The sequence below is a fragment of the Salvelinus namaycush genome, chromosome 18 (assembly GCF_016432855.1).
Source record: "Salvelinus namaycush isolate Seneca chromosome 18, SaNama_1.0, whole genome shotgun sequence".
NCBI classification, from domain to species: domain Eukaryota; kingdom Metazoa; phylum Chordata; class Actinopteri; order Salmoniformes; family Salmonidae; genus Salvelinus; species Salvelinus namaycush.
This window is the reverse complement of record NC_052324.1, coordinates 20,713,251-20,729,979: the sequence shown is the minus strand read 5'-3', so window position 1 is coordinate 20,729,979 and position 16,729 is coordinate 20,713,251. Positions and strand designations below refer to the sequence as shown.

At 39.2% G+C, this 16,729-nt stretch overlaps 1 protein-coding gene across 1 annotated transcript; it reads left to right on the top strand.

Moving 5' to 3' along the window:
• Positions 1-10,349: 10,349 nt before the first annotated feature.
• stc1 (stanniocalcin 1) lies at positions 10,350-15,908 on the top strand. Its single transcript, XM_039012805.1, has 4 exons — positions 10,350-10,464; positions 14,958-15,100; positions 15,218-15,429; positions 15,608-15,908. The coding sequence occupies exons 1-4, from the start codon at positions 10,350-10,352 to the stop codon at positions 15,906-15,908; spliced, it is 771 nt and encodes a 256-aa protein (XP_038868733.1).
• Positions 15,909-16,729: the final 821 nt, after the last annotated feature.

The window sequence follows — 16,729 nt, the reverse complement described above, 5'->3', positions numbered from 1 at the left end:
AAAAGACAACTTCTAAATATTATGCCGCAAAAACTGCCAAATATATTGAAATCTGATTTTAGTAACCACATTGTGGGCCTGTTAGAATATATATATTATGATGGATTTGACGAATATCCACTTTGTTAAATCAGCTTTTTTGAATGGGCGCCAACGACGGGGTCCTTGTTCTATCCCCCATAGTCTGCCCTCCATTGATCTCTTACCGCATCCATATAGGGAATCACGTAATGTTCTCTAGACCATATGCATGTTTTTATGGTTTCCACCTGATGTATAAACTTGCCATGTTTCTTTTGTTGGAATGTACATCCCCTGTGTGTTTATGATATTGGAAAGTTTTTGACACACTGTTGGAGACAAACACTGTCCATCAGGATGTTGCTGAGGCAGCATTTACATTTACATGACAGTATTATTCACTGAAAGATTCCAAATGTCTCACAAGTCCCTTATGCATGGCACTAATGTAACAATGTTGAATGTCAATTTTTGACTAACAAGAAATACATGTATTGACTATACATACCTGTACACCTGTGCTTTTATCTCTTAATTTCCTTTAAAATGATCGAGGACTACATCCCCCTATTTCCCAGGCCAAACCTATAACAATTAGCAACACAACTGCTTTTAACAAAGTGTTCAAAGTAACTGGATTATACTCTTTCACAGATTGGACATGAGGCACTTCAGTGGAATAAGCCAAATGCATGGAGATTACTTTGGTTGTGTCCTCATTACGGGATATATAATAATTTACCAATGGAGTGGCTCTAACCTACTCAACACCAGTATCAAGTCTACCCTCGGCATAATGAAAATATACAACACAATTGTGGCTACTTAGATAGGCTATATCTGCAATAGGAGTCTGCCTGTGATCTTGATATTTGGAAATATGTTGGAAATATTTACGAAAGTAATTTTGAAACGTTGTAAAAACTGTTATTTGATCACTCAGTTTATCTTGATTACTAACATTCCCAGGAATTGATGGCAGTGTTTTTTAAATTCAATGTGTGGATATAATGTCAGATAGTGTGTGTATCTGCTGCAGGCAGATTATGCTAGAGAGATCCGCTATTCCCTAAAGATTGGTTGAACTAAATTGCCAGTGTATTCTCTGCTCACACTGGCATCTGCTTTGCAAAGCTGCCTTAGGAACTGTTGTATTAAATTACTTGGCATGCATTGGATGAAACAAAGGAATTGTGATTCTAATCTCTCTCAAAGAAATCTACCATTTTCACATTATGTGTGGTTTACTGTTCAAAAGAAGAACATAGGATGAACATTTACAAGCCACCCACTTCAGTAATTCCTTTGCACATTAACACATTCAGAGGAGTGGTTGACAAGGTATATTTACAGTACAACGGTATAAGGAAATAACGTTTTTAAATGGCCGTAACAATAGTTGTGAGCTACAATAAGGAAACATAGTTTTTAGAATATTCCTCTACACTCTGGTTGTTTACTGCTGTTTGGTTGAGTAGGTTTTTCATTGCTGAAAATTTCCAGGGCTAAAAGCCCAAGCTACAGTGCATTTGGAAAGTATTCAGACCCTCTGACTTTTTCCACATGTTGTTACGTTACAGCCTTATTCTAAAATTGATTAAATTGTTATTTTCCCTCATCAATCTATACACAATACCCCATAATGACAAAACAAAAACTGGTTGTAATATTTTTTGTTGCAAAAAAACCCCCTCAAATATCACATTTACATAAGAATTCAGACCCTTTACTCAGTACTTTGTTGAAGCACATTTGGCATCGATTACAGCCTTAAGTCTTCTTGGGTATGACGTTACAAGCTTTGCACATTGTATTTGGGGAGTTTCTCCCATTCTTCTCTGCAGATCCTCTCAAGCTCAGTCAGGTTGGATGGGGAGCGTCGCTAAATAGCTATTTTCAGGTCTCTCTAGAGATGTTCGATTGGGTTCAAGTCCGGGTTCTGGCTGGGTCACTCAAGGACATTCAGAGACTTGTCCCGAAGCCACTCCTGTGTTGTCTTGGTTGTGTGCTTAGGGCCATTGTTCTGTTGGAAGGTGAACAGGTTTTCATCAAGGATCTCCCTCTGTTCACCTTTCCCTCGATCCTGACTTGTCTCCCAGTCCCTGCTGCTGAAAAACATCCCCACAGTATGATGCTGCCACCACCATACTTCACCGTAGGGATGGTGCCAGGTTTCCTCCAGACGTGACACTTCAGAGAATCTTGTTTCTCATGGTCTGAGAGTCCTTTAGGTGCCTTTGGGTAAACTCCAAGCGGGCTGTTGTGCATTTTACTGACGAGTGGCTTCCTTCTGGCCACTCTACCTTAAATGCCCGATTGGTGGAGTGCTGCAGAGATGGGTGTCCTTCTGGAAGGTTTTCCCATCTCCACAGAGGAACTCTGGAGCTCTGTCAGAGTTACCATCGGGTTCTTGGTCACCTCCCTGACCAAGGCCCTTCTCCCCCGATTGCTTAGTTTGGAAGGGCGGACAGATCTAGGAAGAGTCTTGGTGGTTCCAAACTTCTTCCATTTAAGAATGATGGAGGCCACTGTATTCTTGGGGAGTTTCAATGCTGCAGAAATGTTTTGGTACCCTTCCCCAGATCTGTGCATCGACACAATCCTGTCTCGGAACTCATGGCTTGGTTTTTGCTCTGAAATGCACTGTCAACTGTGGGTCCTTATATAGACAGGTGGGTGCCTTTCCAAATCATGTCTAGTCAATTGAATTTACCACAGGTGGACTCCAATCAAGTTGTGGAAACATCTCAAGGATGATCAATGGGAAACAGGATGCACCTTAGCTCAATTTTGAGTCTCATAGCAAAGGGTCTGAATACTTATGTAAATAAGGTATTTCTGTTTTGTTTATTTATATAAATTTGCAACAATTTCTAAAAACCCGTTTTCGCTTTGTCATGATGGGGTATTGTGTGTAGATTGATGAGGGAGCATTTTTATTGAATCCATTTTAGAATAAGGCTGTAACAAAATGTGGAAAAAGTCAAGGGGTCTGAATACTTTCAGAATGCACTGTATATGTTAGTTATATTTTAATTCCCTCACATCTGCATTTGAGAGCCCTCAATCATTGGGATGGTAATGACAGTGGTGAACGATATCTGATGGTGAGCCCCAGTCCCTGCTCAGTGCTGCCAGATGCAATCTTCCCTACCTCTCTCCCTGCATGGAGCTACAGCCCACAGAGGTGCCACACTTCTACACAGTCCCAGAGCTCCACGGAGAAGGAAATCTATCAACCAGCCAGATGATCATCAAAGTGGGTGAAGGGGGAGAGAGATGATACTCTCCTTCTGCAGCATATACTGTACATTCAATACGTTCAGTGCCAAGACAGAGTATAATCATGGGTCTTTAAAAACATGTCACTGTCTCATTTTCTCTAACTAACGTATTTCCAAAGTTCTCTACATGCCATGTCAAGTGAGGTTAACTCCACCACTGGCATGAGAGGGCAGCAGGCATTAGGAGCCTCATACTGAACTCTGACATCCTCAGCAAAACAGCTCTGATACAGCGAGCGGCAGCCATCGTAGGAAAGAAAATGCACCTACGTTCAACATAGCAATGGATGGGCCACGTGAGGTCAGGCCCTCTGATTGAGAGCAGGCTTCTGCAAACAGCACAAATAAAGTATATTTTATAACAATTACTTTTATAATTAAGCAAATACTCTTATATGTATAACTAAGGAGATAAACAACAGCGTTCTGTATACAGTTCAGGTACAATTCAGAATCAAGACTAGTCATACATTGAATCCCCCTAATCACCTAATCAAAGTCTTTGTAGGCATGTATGGAACATAGCCGATTAATATACCTGACCCATCTGGCTTTTCAACCCTACCAAGTAAACAACAAAAATGTTATGGTACAGGCATTTAAACGGTATTGTGACTTGTTCTTGGCCAAAGTACCAAAACTGCTGGAAAGAGAAAGATAGTTTAGCAAGGATTCAAACATAACATTTATTACAGTATTTAAAGGGATTGGCAAGTAATCTCAAAACTAAAAAAAGAGCTAAATGTTTAGCTTTTTTCCAGGAAGCCACAAAGCCAGTAGCCAAGTTCAATGTACAGTATTCCATTCAATAAACATTAAATTGGCATTCCACATGACAGGTAAGACCTTTATGCAGTACAGTAGGCACGTAGTAAGATGACAAAGTCACTATAGATGTCTCACACCTGTCGGTTATATTGCCTCCTCAAATTCCCTCTTGTGGACACAAGCATAATTGCAGTTAACGTCAGGTGGTATTGTAACTCTGACAGTTTACACTGCAGATACTCCAACACCAAACTATGCTGTACCAGACTGTAGTTACAGGACTATGACTGGCATATAATTGGAACTTCTATGACAATGACTGACATTTTTGTACAGGCACTGGCATAAAGTCATATAGTGGATTTGATTATGGTATTACTCATGTATGAGGTTAATTAAGTACATTTGATGGACTCATGTATGCGAGTATGCAAATGTATGTGCTTAGTTTATGAGCAAAATGTTTTGTGACATATCCTAATCAGATAAGGCATGTATTACTGTGGTGGTTTTCTCATAATGAAAATGTTTGCAATAACCATGGGTCAGTGACAGAGCAGCTACAGTGCCTTCAGAAAGTATTCACACCCCTTTACTTTTTCCATATTTTGATGTGCTACATCCTGAAATTTAAAAAATGACTTCTTTTTTTTTTAAAGCAGACATTGAATATCCCTTTGAGCGTGGTGAAGTTATTAACTACACTTTGGATGATGCATCATGTTTGCAACAAGGCACTAAAGTAATACTGAAAAAAATGTGTCAAACCAATTAACTTTTTGTCCTGAATACAAATTGTTATGTTTGGAGAAAATACAATACAACAAATCACGGTGTACCACTCTAAATATTTTAAAGCATAGTGGTGGCTGCATTATGTTATAGGTATGCTTGTAATTGTTAAAGACTGGGGAGTTTCTCAGGATTAAAAATAAACGGAATGGAGCTAAGCACAGGCAAAGTCCTATAGGATTTTGCATGTGTTCTGTCTGCTTTTTGTCTGCTTTTTGTCTGCTTTTTGTCTGCTTTTTGTCTGCTTTTTGTCTGCTTTCCACCACACTATAAAGATAGAAAGTCTCAAAACACAATGACTTTGTAATGAAACCATGAAAAGTAATGTACCTGACATCTGGTGCTTGGATGTAAACCCAACGTAATGTGTTTTAAAACAGTAATTAAGTACCTGAATATTGATGTTTGTTCAGTGCATGTAAAAGGCAGCATCAAAATACAAAAACTGTGTTTTTAATACAATCAATGGTTTATAAATGCAAATGGTTTATAGCCTAAATATTGATTGATGATAAGGGCCTATGGAGAATATTTTTTTATGGAACTTCACCTTTATTTTTTCAATGCTTAATTTAGACAGATTAGAAACAGGAGGGACAGTAAGATGGTACATTTAGTTGGAATTTTACCCACTCAACCCCACAGCCACACAGTAACTTTTTAATTTGTTTATGTATGCAAGTCATTCAATTATTTGTTAATTTCATTTTACCAAAATAATGTAAGAATACATCCAACTTAATACATTGTTCAAAATGAAGTATCTTTCATGAGGATAACCAAAGAGAGAGAAAATTTTGTGATTGAACTCATTTGAAGTCTTTGGTTTTAATCACCTTGCATTTCCTAGCTTGCCACGCAACTCTGTTTTAGACGATTGTGGGTATTCATTTTTTGGGGGGCTTCATGATTCTTTCACATAATGTTGTATGCATGTTTGAAGAAAGAAAAGTATATGTCTATATTTGTTTAGCCTGTTGTGCCATGACGTATAATGGATCATGATGAATGGATATCAAAACCGTGAGGCAAACTGACGTTCTATGAAGACAGCAACCATTCCCACATGCATGATTGTCAATGGAAGAGGCAAGCACAGAATCCTCAATTCTTACAGGTCAATCTCTAATTACTACTGGTGGTTTGAACACTGTGCTTGACAATGCTTGCCAAAACAGTATAAAATGGCAAATGATCAATCATATAAAACAATGTTAAACACCCAAACTTCAGAAAAAGGGATCTAATTATGCACTAGACACGATTCAACACATCATAATGGTGTTTAGAAGCTTTAGAGAGAGGACACAACACCAATAGAGACGGTATCTACTTCTGCACTAAACAGAACTCGAAACACCAAAATAGTGTTTTCAACCTTTTCTGTTAGTGTTCCCAGTCCCTGGCAAGGTGTTGCACAACACTTAATTAAGTGGTGTTACAACACACCATGTAATGTTTCAAAACATCTCAGGATGTTGTGTTTAAATACTTCAGCAAAGTTAAGGTTTCATCTCCTTCGAGTTGGTGGCAGCTCAGTTGCCACTAGTTTTGATGTTACAAAGCACTTCATTTAAATTTTTCAGTGCCGACACTGAAAGATTAATTCACCTTTCAACAGGCCAAATCTACACTGGAGTTGCTTACCAAGAAGACAGTGAATGTTCCCAAGTGGCCGAGTTACAGTTTTGACGTAGCACTTTCTTGCAGTCAAATAACCTAGTGTCTTCATGGGTGGAATATTATTAATATTTTTCATAATTTCATAACTAATAAACATTATTCTTTTTTAAACTGCCGAACACCCAGTGTTTCTATGTCAAACAGTTTTGTTATATTTCAGTCTTCTGTTATGTATATAAAGTGTAATATGCGGATTCAAACTCCAAATGTAATACATTTCAACTCTATATCTGACATGGTACAGGTGTCTTCTTTTTTATAAGCCCATAACCATGGGTGTGAGCTATATACTTTTGTTTCAAAGTAGATTTGTTTAAGACTACCAAGAAACACTGTGTGATCCTGATTTATCCCACTGCAGTAAAATGTTAAATATACTTAAAAATCTACGGCAAGACCTGAAAATGGTTGTCTAGCAATGATCAACAACCAATTTAACAGAGCTTGAAGAATTTTTTCAAGAATAATGGGTAAATGTTCCACAATCCAGGTGTGGAGAGCTCTTAGAGACTCAACCAGAAAGACCCACAGATGTAAGCACTGCCAAAAGTGCTTCCACAATGTATTGACTCAGGGGTGTGAATACTTATGTAAATGAGACATTTCTGTATTTGATTTTCAATAAATGTGTAAAAATGTCTAAAAACATGTTTTCACTTTGTCATTATGGGGTATTGTGTGTTAAATGGGTGAGGAGAAAAAATAATATTTAATCCATTTTGAATTCAGGTAACACAACAATATGTGGAATAAGTCAAGGGGTATGAATACTTTCTGAAGGGGTCAAGGGGTATGAATACTTTCCATCTGTGATGGACTACAGACAGGACTGGATGCAAAGTGCCTTGTAATCTGAAAATCTGTTAATACTACCTCAATGTAAATGAATGCAAAGCTGCCATGTTGTGCTACGCCAGGTGATTGAGTATTCACTCTCTGTGGCAGATTTGTCCTGTCTTTGAACTCTGCTCTCAATACTAGCATGATGCCAGTCTATTCTGCCTGCTGTATTCTGGAAATTAGGGGAATTACCTAATTCAGCATGACAAGGGGATTCACTATCACTTATCCAGACGACACAGATATTGTCTCCTGAAATGGGTTTGTGTTATGGCTAAGTTCCCAAAGGAAGATTCTTTACTTGAGTACTCATAAAGAGGGATTTTACCAACTTCTAGAGAGTCCCAGGTATAGCCACTCAATAAGTCCTGAGATTTAAGGATCTATGTTTAATTAATTTGGGATGTTAAATTTTGATGAACTATTTTGACCATTGCACTGCAGCACAGGGCAGTACGTCTCTGTATGACAGTGGACAGCCTTGGATTTTCTATGAAAGATATCTAACAGAGACTATGTTGCCATGTTTGAACTACCCTGTAAAGACAAGCTGCCAAGAGGAGACTTGGCAAAGTGCCTGGCTCTGAACGGTGTTCTGGGGTAAAACCAATCAGGGTTAAAGCATCACCATCGCCAAAGCAATCATAACAAAGAGAGAGAGAGAGATGCTTTTATAAAAGCCTTTGAACATTTCTTCTTTGAAACACCAGAAAAGAAAACAAGTAATTTAATGTAAAATGCTGAGCAAACATATGGATTCTTTCTTTAGCCAAAATGGCACTACATTTCTTATATTAAGCACTCAAGGGCACATTCGTATGTTCCAGTTTACATTTGCTGTCATGAAAAAAATTGAAACAAGGTAAATTATTAAATGGTGTCTGAGGCCCAGACTTCCAGGAGTGAAAGAATTCTATATTGGGCCTCTATTACGTTTGGAAGTTTCCTGGGACTGCCTATGAAGAAAATACCTATACCATAACCGTAAAATATATATATTAATAAAAAAAAGTAATTATAATATTCCACAAGGTAGCCTATGAAAATGTGAATGAGGGCTCACTAATGTAAAAGCACTCCGCCAATATAAGGTTGTGGAGATATTATAGACCTACTAATTTAGATATATGTGAGAGTTGTGTATTTGTGTATGTAGTGCCACATGAAAGACAACTCAACTGATCAAATGCTTTGATTCTAAACAGGATGATGTTCTATCCCTTGTCTCCCAGATCTAATGCTATTATGGCCTCGATATAAAGATGTCTAGATAAGAGATAAATATGTATTTCTCTTGTTGAAATAGAATGGGCAGGTTTGGTCCAAAAATACAATAAGTTGAATCAGGTGTGTTAGTGCTGGACTGAAACCAAAGCCTGCACATAGCGGCTTCCTAGACTAGAAAGTGAGGATCAAACTCAGGTATTACATTGGCTTTACACCAAAGTCACTCTAGTAGAGTAGCATAGGCTATACATAAATCTACAAATGGGTAGATGGATGGATGTACTGACATGGAGATACCAGCATTACACCTTGGCATAATGCCACTGTAATGTGGAATATCACCAATTTGACACTGAAGTACATGAATTCAGTTAACCAAACGTTTCTAATAGGCTTTGTTTACCTTCCATTGATTAATGTTTGAATAGATCAAGGATGTTGCTATGGTCAGACATGGATGACACTTTATTGGCATCCCTTTGGCACATGTAGCTCCAACTCGTTTGGATCCGTGTCTGGCTAAGTCTCTCACCGGCATGCCGCGAAGCAGGGAATACGTCAACAATGATGGTTATCCATACATAACATACTTTATGTCAATAATGAGGTAGTTTATCTCAATGTTAAATACATTCTATCCGTTAAACCAACAATGGTATCATTTATTGAGCATGGTTCAGCAAAATGCCAATGCGATAAAAGTCTAATCATTTGAATAACTTCAGTTGATATTTTTTCTAAGACATTTATGTACGACAAAGCGCGCAAGCCATTTGACTAAAATCGCAGGTTATTAAATCACATCTATTAGCCTAAGCAGTATAACGTATACACATTATGTCATCTATTCATTCCGGTAGGCAATAAATAAACATAATAAAGTAATTGAGCATTGTTTCAAGATGCAATTGATACATTCGTGTTGACATAAATTGGACTGGACCATGCCACTGGTTGTCGAGAACTTACCCAGTGTCAATGTTACCACCAATCTGTCCTGTCTATTTTAGCAAATGGAAATAGCAGAAAAGGACTATATGATATTGGTTTGCATGGGTTCAGGTAACATCAGGTAACATTAAATCTATTTCACTCTTACTGAAGTTTGCATATGGCGCACAGAAACATAATGAACAATCAATCAAGTGAATATGCCAGTCAACGGTTGGTTGAAGAGAACAGATAGACCGAAAGGCATTGACTATAAAAACAAATTAATGTCAATTTTGACTGAATAAATAGGCTAATGAACTCAGTTTGACTTGAGATGGCAAGAGGCACTAAAGATTAATTGTTTTATCGACTGAAATAATAATGTATGTAGGCTATCATTGTCGCGTAATGGGCTACCCAAGACCACATGAGTTGAATTTCAATGTAGGCTACAGTAAAATGATCAATCAATTAGGCGACTGGAGAGAGAAAGCAGGGTGGTGGAGAGAGAAAGCGTGGTCGTGGATGCTGTGTTTTGATTGGGCTAACCAGGAGACTCGTAATGTGCGCAGTCCGATATAAACCCATGCAGACCAGCGCTCTATCTGTCATGCTCGTCAAAAGAAATCAGTGTACGGTCCAGGGAAGCCGCATTGTGTAGATGGTAGCCTACTTAGTAACCTAATAGATTTACATTGTTGAAAACACGGCACTGTACATCTTCAGAGCTGTATGAACTATAAATAAGATAAGCAAGAAACACTATTTGTATTTTGTTAGATCATCAGTGATTATTGAATAATGCCTTTGAGGACCGGACTTTTTCTTCTAATGGTGCTGATTGCATCTGCATATGAACTGGATCAGAACGAGTCGTATTCACCCAGAAGAGCCCGCTTTTCAGCAAATACACCTTGTAAGTAACAAACAGTCTCTTTTACAATATTGCATATTTTTGAGCGGATGCGGTGTTCTCATGCACATGTTTTTTTTATCCTATATTACCTTGTATGCACTGCACAGTATGGGGGGGAAATGTATGCCATTTCATGATATGCAGCTCTGTTTCCAAGTGAACGAACGCCTTGATCGACAGAATAATGAATAGCTAGAACAAGGATAGGTTACTCACAGTTACCGGTGTTTTACCGGCAACAGATGAGTGCGAGTTTCGCAGTGACTGACACCTGTGCTTGAAAGCTGTATACCACCATCAGATGTTGAATAAATGGTCTATGAACAAATGTCTTTGAATTAATGGTCGTGTGGGTTGGTTAAACCCGATGAGTGACCGGAGGAGAGAACATGAGAGAGATTCATATTTATTTTAGGACAGATATGGAAATGCATTGATGTAGGTGAACCCACTTGTATCGTGTGGATCAATGCATCAATGATTATTTGGTCACTGCCTTTACTGTATTATAAACACTTGATTTGCTTATAGATTGTGTCACGTACTCAACAAGTAATGTCGTTTCAGTGTTGCAAATGTCATACATTAGTCTACCTGCAATGTTGCTTTACGCACTGTTAAAGATATTTATTTTTTTACCACAAAATAAATGATTTACAAGTGTTTGGAAACAACTATGGACCCATCATATTTTAAATGTATTGGTATTCTTCAAAGCAGTCACCAGTGTAAAGTGAAGATACTATTGCTGTAGGCTAAATAAATACGGACTACTGCACCCACCTGTGGCTACTGGCTAGGGTCTTGACTGGATGAATGAAGCACCTAATGCCAGAACAAACTTGAAGGGGATAGGCCTATCAAAGTGAAAGCAAAGAGGGTGGAAACACATAGAGATAGATAGAGTACTCATTTTTGTATCTGTGCCATTGTAGCATCTGCGGGCAGCACCATTGAGGCAATCTCCATTTTGAAGTTGTCCACCTCCTAATGGAAGGATCAGCCAATGAAGTTGGAAGTCCCACCCAGTTGACTACATTAAGGGCTGGCTCTCTCCTTTTGGGGGCCCTAAGCGAGATTTGGAGGGATCAGCCAATGAAGTTGGAAGTCACACTCAGTTGACTACATTCAGGGCCGGCTCTAGCCTTTTGGGGGCCCTAAACACTTCAGCATTTCTTAAATCTAATTTCCAGAAATTCTACGAGTTTAGCCATGGGGTGGATAGAAATGTTGGCAGTTTTAAAGATAGTTTCCTGCAATTCTACACATTTTGAGTGAGCGTGACTAACAAAATCAATGTGGGCCACCCTCTGCGTGCTCTGCTTATTCGGTCAATATTACTACAAGTTTAGATAACTGGCTAGACTAACTTAACAATATTTTTTTTTTAGCTGACATAGCTAACTGACTGACTGTCAGTGACTGACTAAACAAGAGAAGAACTGTTGATGCACAACCAAATTTCGAACTGTATATTTTACTATTCTAACTCTCAACAGTAAGTTGAGGCACCGACTGAGTTCCTAAAAAAAATAAAAAAGTGGCAGCCTGTAGCCATCCTTGACTACATTAAAATGGAAGCGCTCAATGGCGCTGCCCATGCTAAAACGGCCGTTTGGCCACTAGAGGCCTATATCTTTCTCTGTGGAGACATTCATTTCTTTGAAAGAATGTTGGCCATTGACCAGGAGTTCTATCAAAACTGCAAAACAGGCCATTTAAAAAAAAAATATTTAACTAAACAGGTGGGGCTCAACCTTCCCTGAATGACGCATCGCCACTGGGCATGATGCACGTCCCCACCCACTCATTCCAAGTCTGGTCTCATAGACTAGATGTAACATAGTAAATGTAAATCCAGGACACTTATTTATGATATAACACGGAAGGTTACTTAAGGCAAAAACAAAAGTAGGGTTGCTGGTCAGGGTGGATCGGTTGGCGTATAATGCAAACTTCTAACAACCCAAAGGTTGTGTGTTCGAATCTCATCACGGACAGATTTAGCTAATTAGCAACTACTTACTACTTTGCAACTACTTAGTATGTTAGCTAACCTAACTGCTCCAAACAGAGCAGCACACCTTGCCCTTAATTGCACATACAGAACTAACATCAACAACATGCATGTCAGTCTTTCCTGATTGAGGGTTGACAAGAAATGTACTGCATCTTGTCTAGTTTTATGATAAATATTACTGTGATGAAAATTCTAGATTGTCTACATAATCAAATAACATTCAGCTCAGACACCCATACATTTATTTGATTTATTTAACCTTTATTTAACTAGACACCCATACATACCCCACAAGACATGCCACCAGGGACCCAAGTCCAAAACAAATTTACGGCAACGAATAGTTTTATACAGAACCATGATTGCATGGATCTCTCTTCCATCTCCAATAATCAAGCAAACAGCAAAATTGCCTTTTAAAAACAGATGAAATAACTCATGGAACAGCAGGGACTGTGAGGGGACACACACAAGCAGACACACTCTAACAGTCAGATTTTTTGTTGTATTATTTGTATTCGTTTTTTGTTGTATTGTTTGTATATCATTGCATTTTACATTTGTGTGACTGTCCTTGTTTATCAGTATCAGTGTTTTGTTACTTGTCATGGTTTTTTTTTATGGGCTGCAGGAAGAGTAGCTGCTGCTTCTACTAAAGCTAATAAGGATCCGAATTAACAAAACCACTAACCCTAACCCCTAGCCTAGCTAATGTTAGCCACTTAGCAAATGTTATCATTAGCCACCTAGCCACCTAGCTAAGGTTAGCCACAACAAATTGGAATTCATAAAATATTATACGTTTTTCAAATTCGTAACATATTGCACAAATTACAATTCGTAACATATCATATGAATTGTAATTTGTAACATACTGTATCATACAAAATGGAGTGTCCTTGATTTACATTTTCTATGCTCATTCAGTAGGCTCCCTTTAAGTCCCTTTTCAATGGCTTGCCAACTGAAACTGCCCATAGTATTCCCATGCAATTAATAAAGTGAAAATAACATCTTTCAACTAAGCACGGCCACTTAAAAGTGATGATATTGTATAGCAATAACAAAAAAAAATACAAATTAATGGCCTAGGTCTACATTGCAGGGGGCTGTCTACCACCATGTATTCTGTTTACCGGTAAATTAGTTGATGGAATAAGTGCTCATGCACTCTTTCCAAAAATGTGTATATGAGATGGTTTTCTATAGCCTACATTCTCAGAAAGGCAGTTCTATTAACAGTCCCCTAAAATGAGCAGAGCAGTGAAAGGCCTAAATTAGGAGATAAGGCAATGAATGAGGTGTTATCTAGGTGTGATCATTAAGCCCTTATTTGTTATTTAAAACAATGCAGAGGTTACATCAGACTAAGTATCTGCCACATTGGCCTCCTTGGTCCTACCAATAAGAGATATCGAAGGGGTGTGCATCTTTAGAAATACAATTTCTATATTTCTATGCGTGCATCCACAGAATGTGGAAATGATCTAACGACCTGAGAGAAACACGGTGGAGGGACAGTTTGATTAGTGATTAGAGTGTTGTACCACTTAGAGATCACTTATCTGCTTGACAGCCATAGCGATTCATTGCTGATTTGCTAGTTAATTAGTGTGGGCTCGGCTGGACCCAAAAGGTTCAATGAACGAGAGTGCATCCATTTGTGATACAGTACATCAGCTCATTGTCACAATTGCTGTATGCTTACCATGAACTTGTCCCAGTCTTACTAAATGGACATTAGAGGCACTCATTGGAAGACATTTGGGGGTTTTCTGGATATTTTAGATCTTTGCCTCGTCAGAGTAGTTTACACAGCTGTGTATATCAGCTTGCTCTTTAATATTAAGTCTGAGGCTATATTTATGTGACACATGCACATTAGATCTATTTCTGAGGAATGGGGCAGTGACCCATGGAGGGCAGGGTACTTGACTGTACTGTTAAGTGTGCACAGTTCATGGTGATGAGTGTCAGAGGTGGTTTGGCACACCTTCCAATTGAGCATAATATTATTGCCTTGTCACATATGAGGGTAATGGAAACAAGGGGTCTGGTGCCAAAAGTGAAAGTCAGCAGAACCTGATCCTGAATAAGCAACACTCGCACCAGTGGGTGTGACATGCCATGACTCCATAAGAGACCTTTGGGTATTTTTGGTGCAGTTGGTCACAAGTCTGTTCCAAGAACCAAAATGCTGGAATATCCATAAAATTCTTTCCCAGGAAGAGGAAATGTAATTATCCTAAATTGTCTCCCAGTCTTAAAGGGTTTGACGTGTCCAGTGACCAGTCAAGTTGTAATTTGTCTGAATATTGATGATATCGGCATAGAATCAACTATGCATGTAAATTCTCATCAGATCACTTCCTTGTTTGGTTCACAACCAATACAGGCTGATTATCTTTCAATTCTTGTTGAGAGGTGTATGGTAGCCTGCCCCCTGCTAATGATCCCTTCCCTCTGTCTACAGCTGACGTTGCACGCTGTCTGAACAGTGCCCTCCAAGTAGGCTGTGGAGCTTTCGCCTGTCTGGAGAACTCCACGTGTGACACAGATGGCATGCACGACATCTGCAAGTCCTTTCTGTACAGTGCAGCTAAATTTGACACTCAGGTATGGTAATTCTTTCTCTCTTTTCAAATCTGACACAGTATGTCGCAGTAGATTAAACCTGTTGACTGAAGTTGAGTCATGTTCTGTGGTATGACTATGATATGTGGTTTTGTGCAGGGCAAAGCCTTTGTGAAAGAGAGCCTCAAGTGCATTGCCAATGGCATCACCTCAAAGGTGTTCCCCACCATCCGCCGCTGCTCCACCTTCCAAAGAATGATCTCAGAGGTTCAGGAGGAGTGCTACAGCAAGCTGGATATCTGCACTATCGCCCGCATCAACCCAGATGCCATTGGAGAGGTGGCACAGCTCCCAAGCCACTTCCCCAACAGGTGAGTTCCTAGAAAACGTGGGTCAAAGGGCTTCCATTTCTGTTTAACTTTATCTTAGTACCACAAAAGCTATGTATTTGATACACTCACTCTATTGAAGCAAATACATTTCAGTGGGCTCCCAAAACATACTTTGAAATTGTACAGCAACAAAAATGCATGCTGCATCCTCTTGTAGGTTTTACGGTAAGCTCCTCCAGAGCCTGATGGACTGTGATGAGGAGACTGTGGATCTGGTGAGGGCCAGTATGGTGTCCAGGCTTGGCCCAGAGATGACCATTCTCTTCCAGCTGCTGCAGAACAAGCCCTGCCCCTCGGCTGCTGCTGCTATTGTTGCTGCCGTTCCAACTGGAGTGGAGGGCCGTGGGAGCTTGCAGTGGTCCATGGGTCCACACATGTATAAGATCCAGCCTGGTCTACGCAACAGAGACTCTGCCAGCCATTTAGGCAAGAAGCGTGCCACTGGTGACAGCTCCTAACTCCCACTCAGATCCAGAAACTACACACACCCCTCAAAAACATAAACAAGCTAACAGTGGTCTCTTCACTTGGGTATTTAAGAATCATTCCTCTCCAGACTGGAAAATAACATGCACCTCTAAGAGAATAGCCAATGTGTTTCAAGTATGTTTAACATCAAAGTTTGAGTTGTTGTGTGAGATACATTGTACCTTAGGTTAGAGAGGATCCCCTCCCCTAAACTATTTCCTAACTCTTATCACTCACACTGTTTGTTCATTGAACATGTTGTTATTGTAGCACCACAACTTGGCCCTGTTCATTCCTGTTCACTTCCCATACTTGATATAGTATCATCTGAGAGCCAAGTATCATCTGAGAGCCTAGTGAGGATGATGTCCCTCTAAGTTTTCTGTCTAGGATTTCAAGCATCAACCTGCAGGTATGGTTCATATCTATAGAGCACAAGTGTTCCCAAATAATTTTGGTTGCAATATTCAAATGTGCATCCATTAGTAGAGTATCAATTGATAAGTCAACAATATCTTCATCAATAGATCATTATTAATAGATGTTACATACAGTTTATGTGAGATATTTCTATATTATGATGAGATTAGTCAAATGAGTGTGCTATATAAATCAGTGTCACATAGTCACTGACACAAACAGGATTTATTAATTAATTATTAGTCTCAGATGGCCACAGCTAGCTCTGTGAGAGAGGCGTGTCCCTCAGATGAGAGCAATCCTAATCAACTTTGCGCAGGAAGCTACTTTAGACCGACCAAATAACTTGAAACCACCCAAAATGTTATTCCAAACAGACTTCAATGTGGTG

What these genes read in the sequence shown, in the direction of transcription:
- stc1 (XM_039012805.1), top strand. Translation starts at nt 10,350, where the DNA reads ATGCCTTTGAGGACCGGACTTTTTCTTCTAATGGTGCTGATTGCATCT. An exon ending in CTTTTCAGCAAATACACCTT is followed by an intron (nt 10,465 to 14,957) that starts GTAAGTAACAAA and finishes CTCTGTCTACAG; the next exon opens with CTGACGTTGCACGCTGTCTG. An exon ending in CAGCTAAATTTGACACTCAG is followed by an intron (nt 15,101 to 15,217) that starts GTATGGTAATTC and finishes GGTTTTGTGCAG; the next exon opens with GGCAAAGCCTTTGTGAAAGA.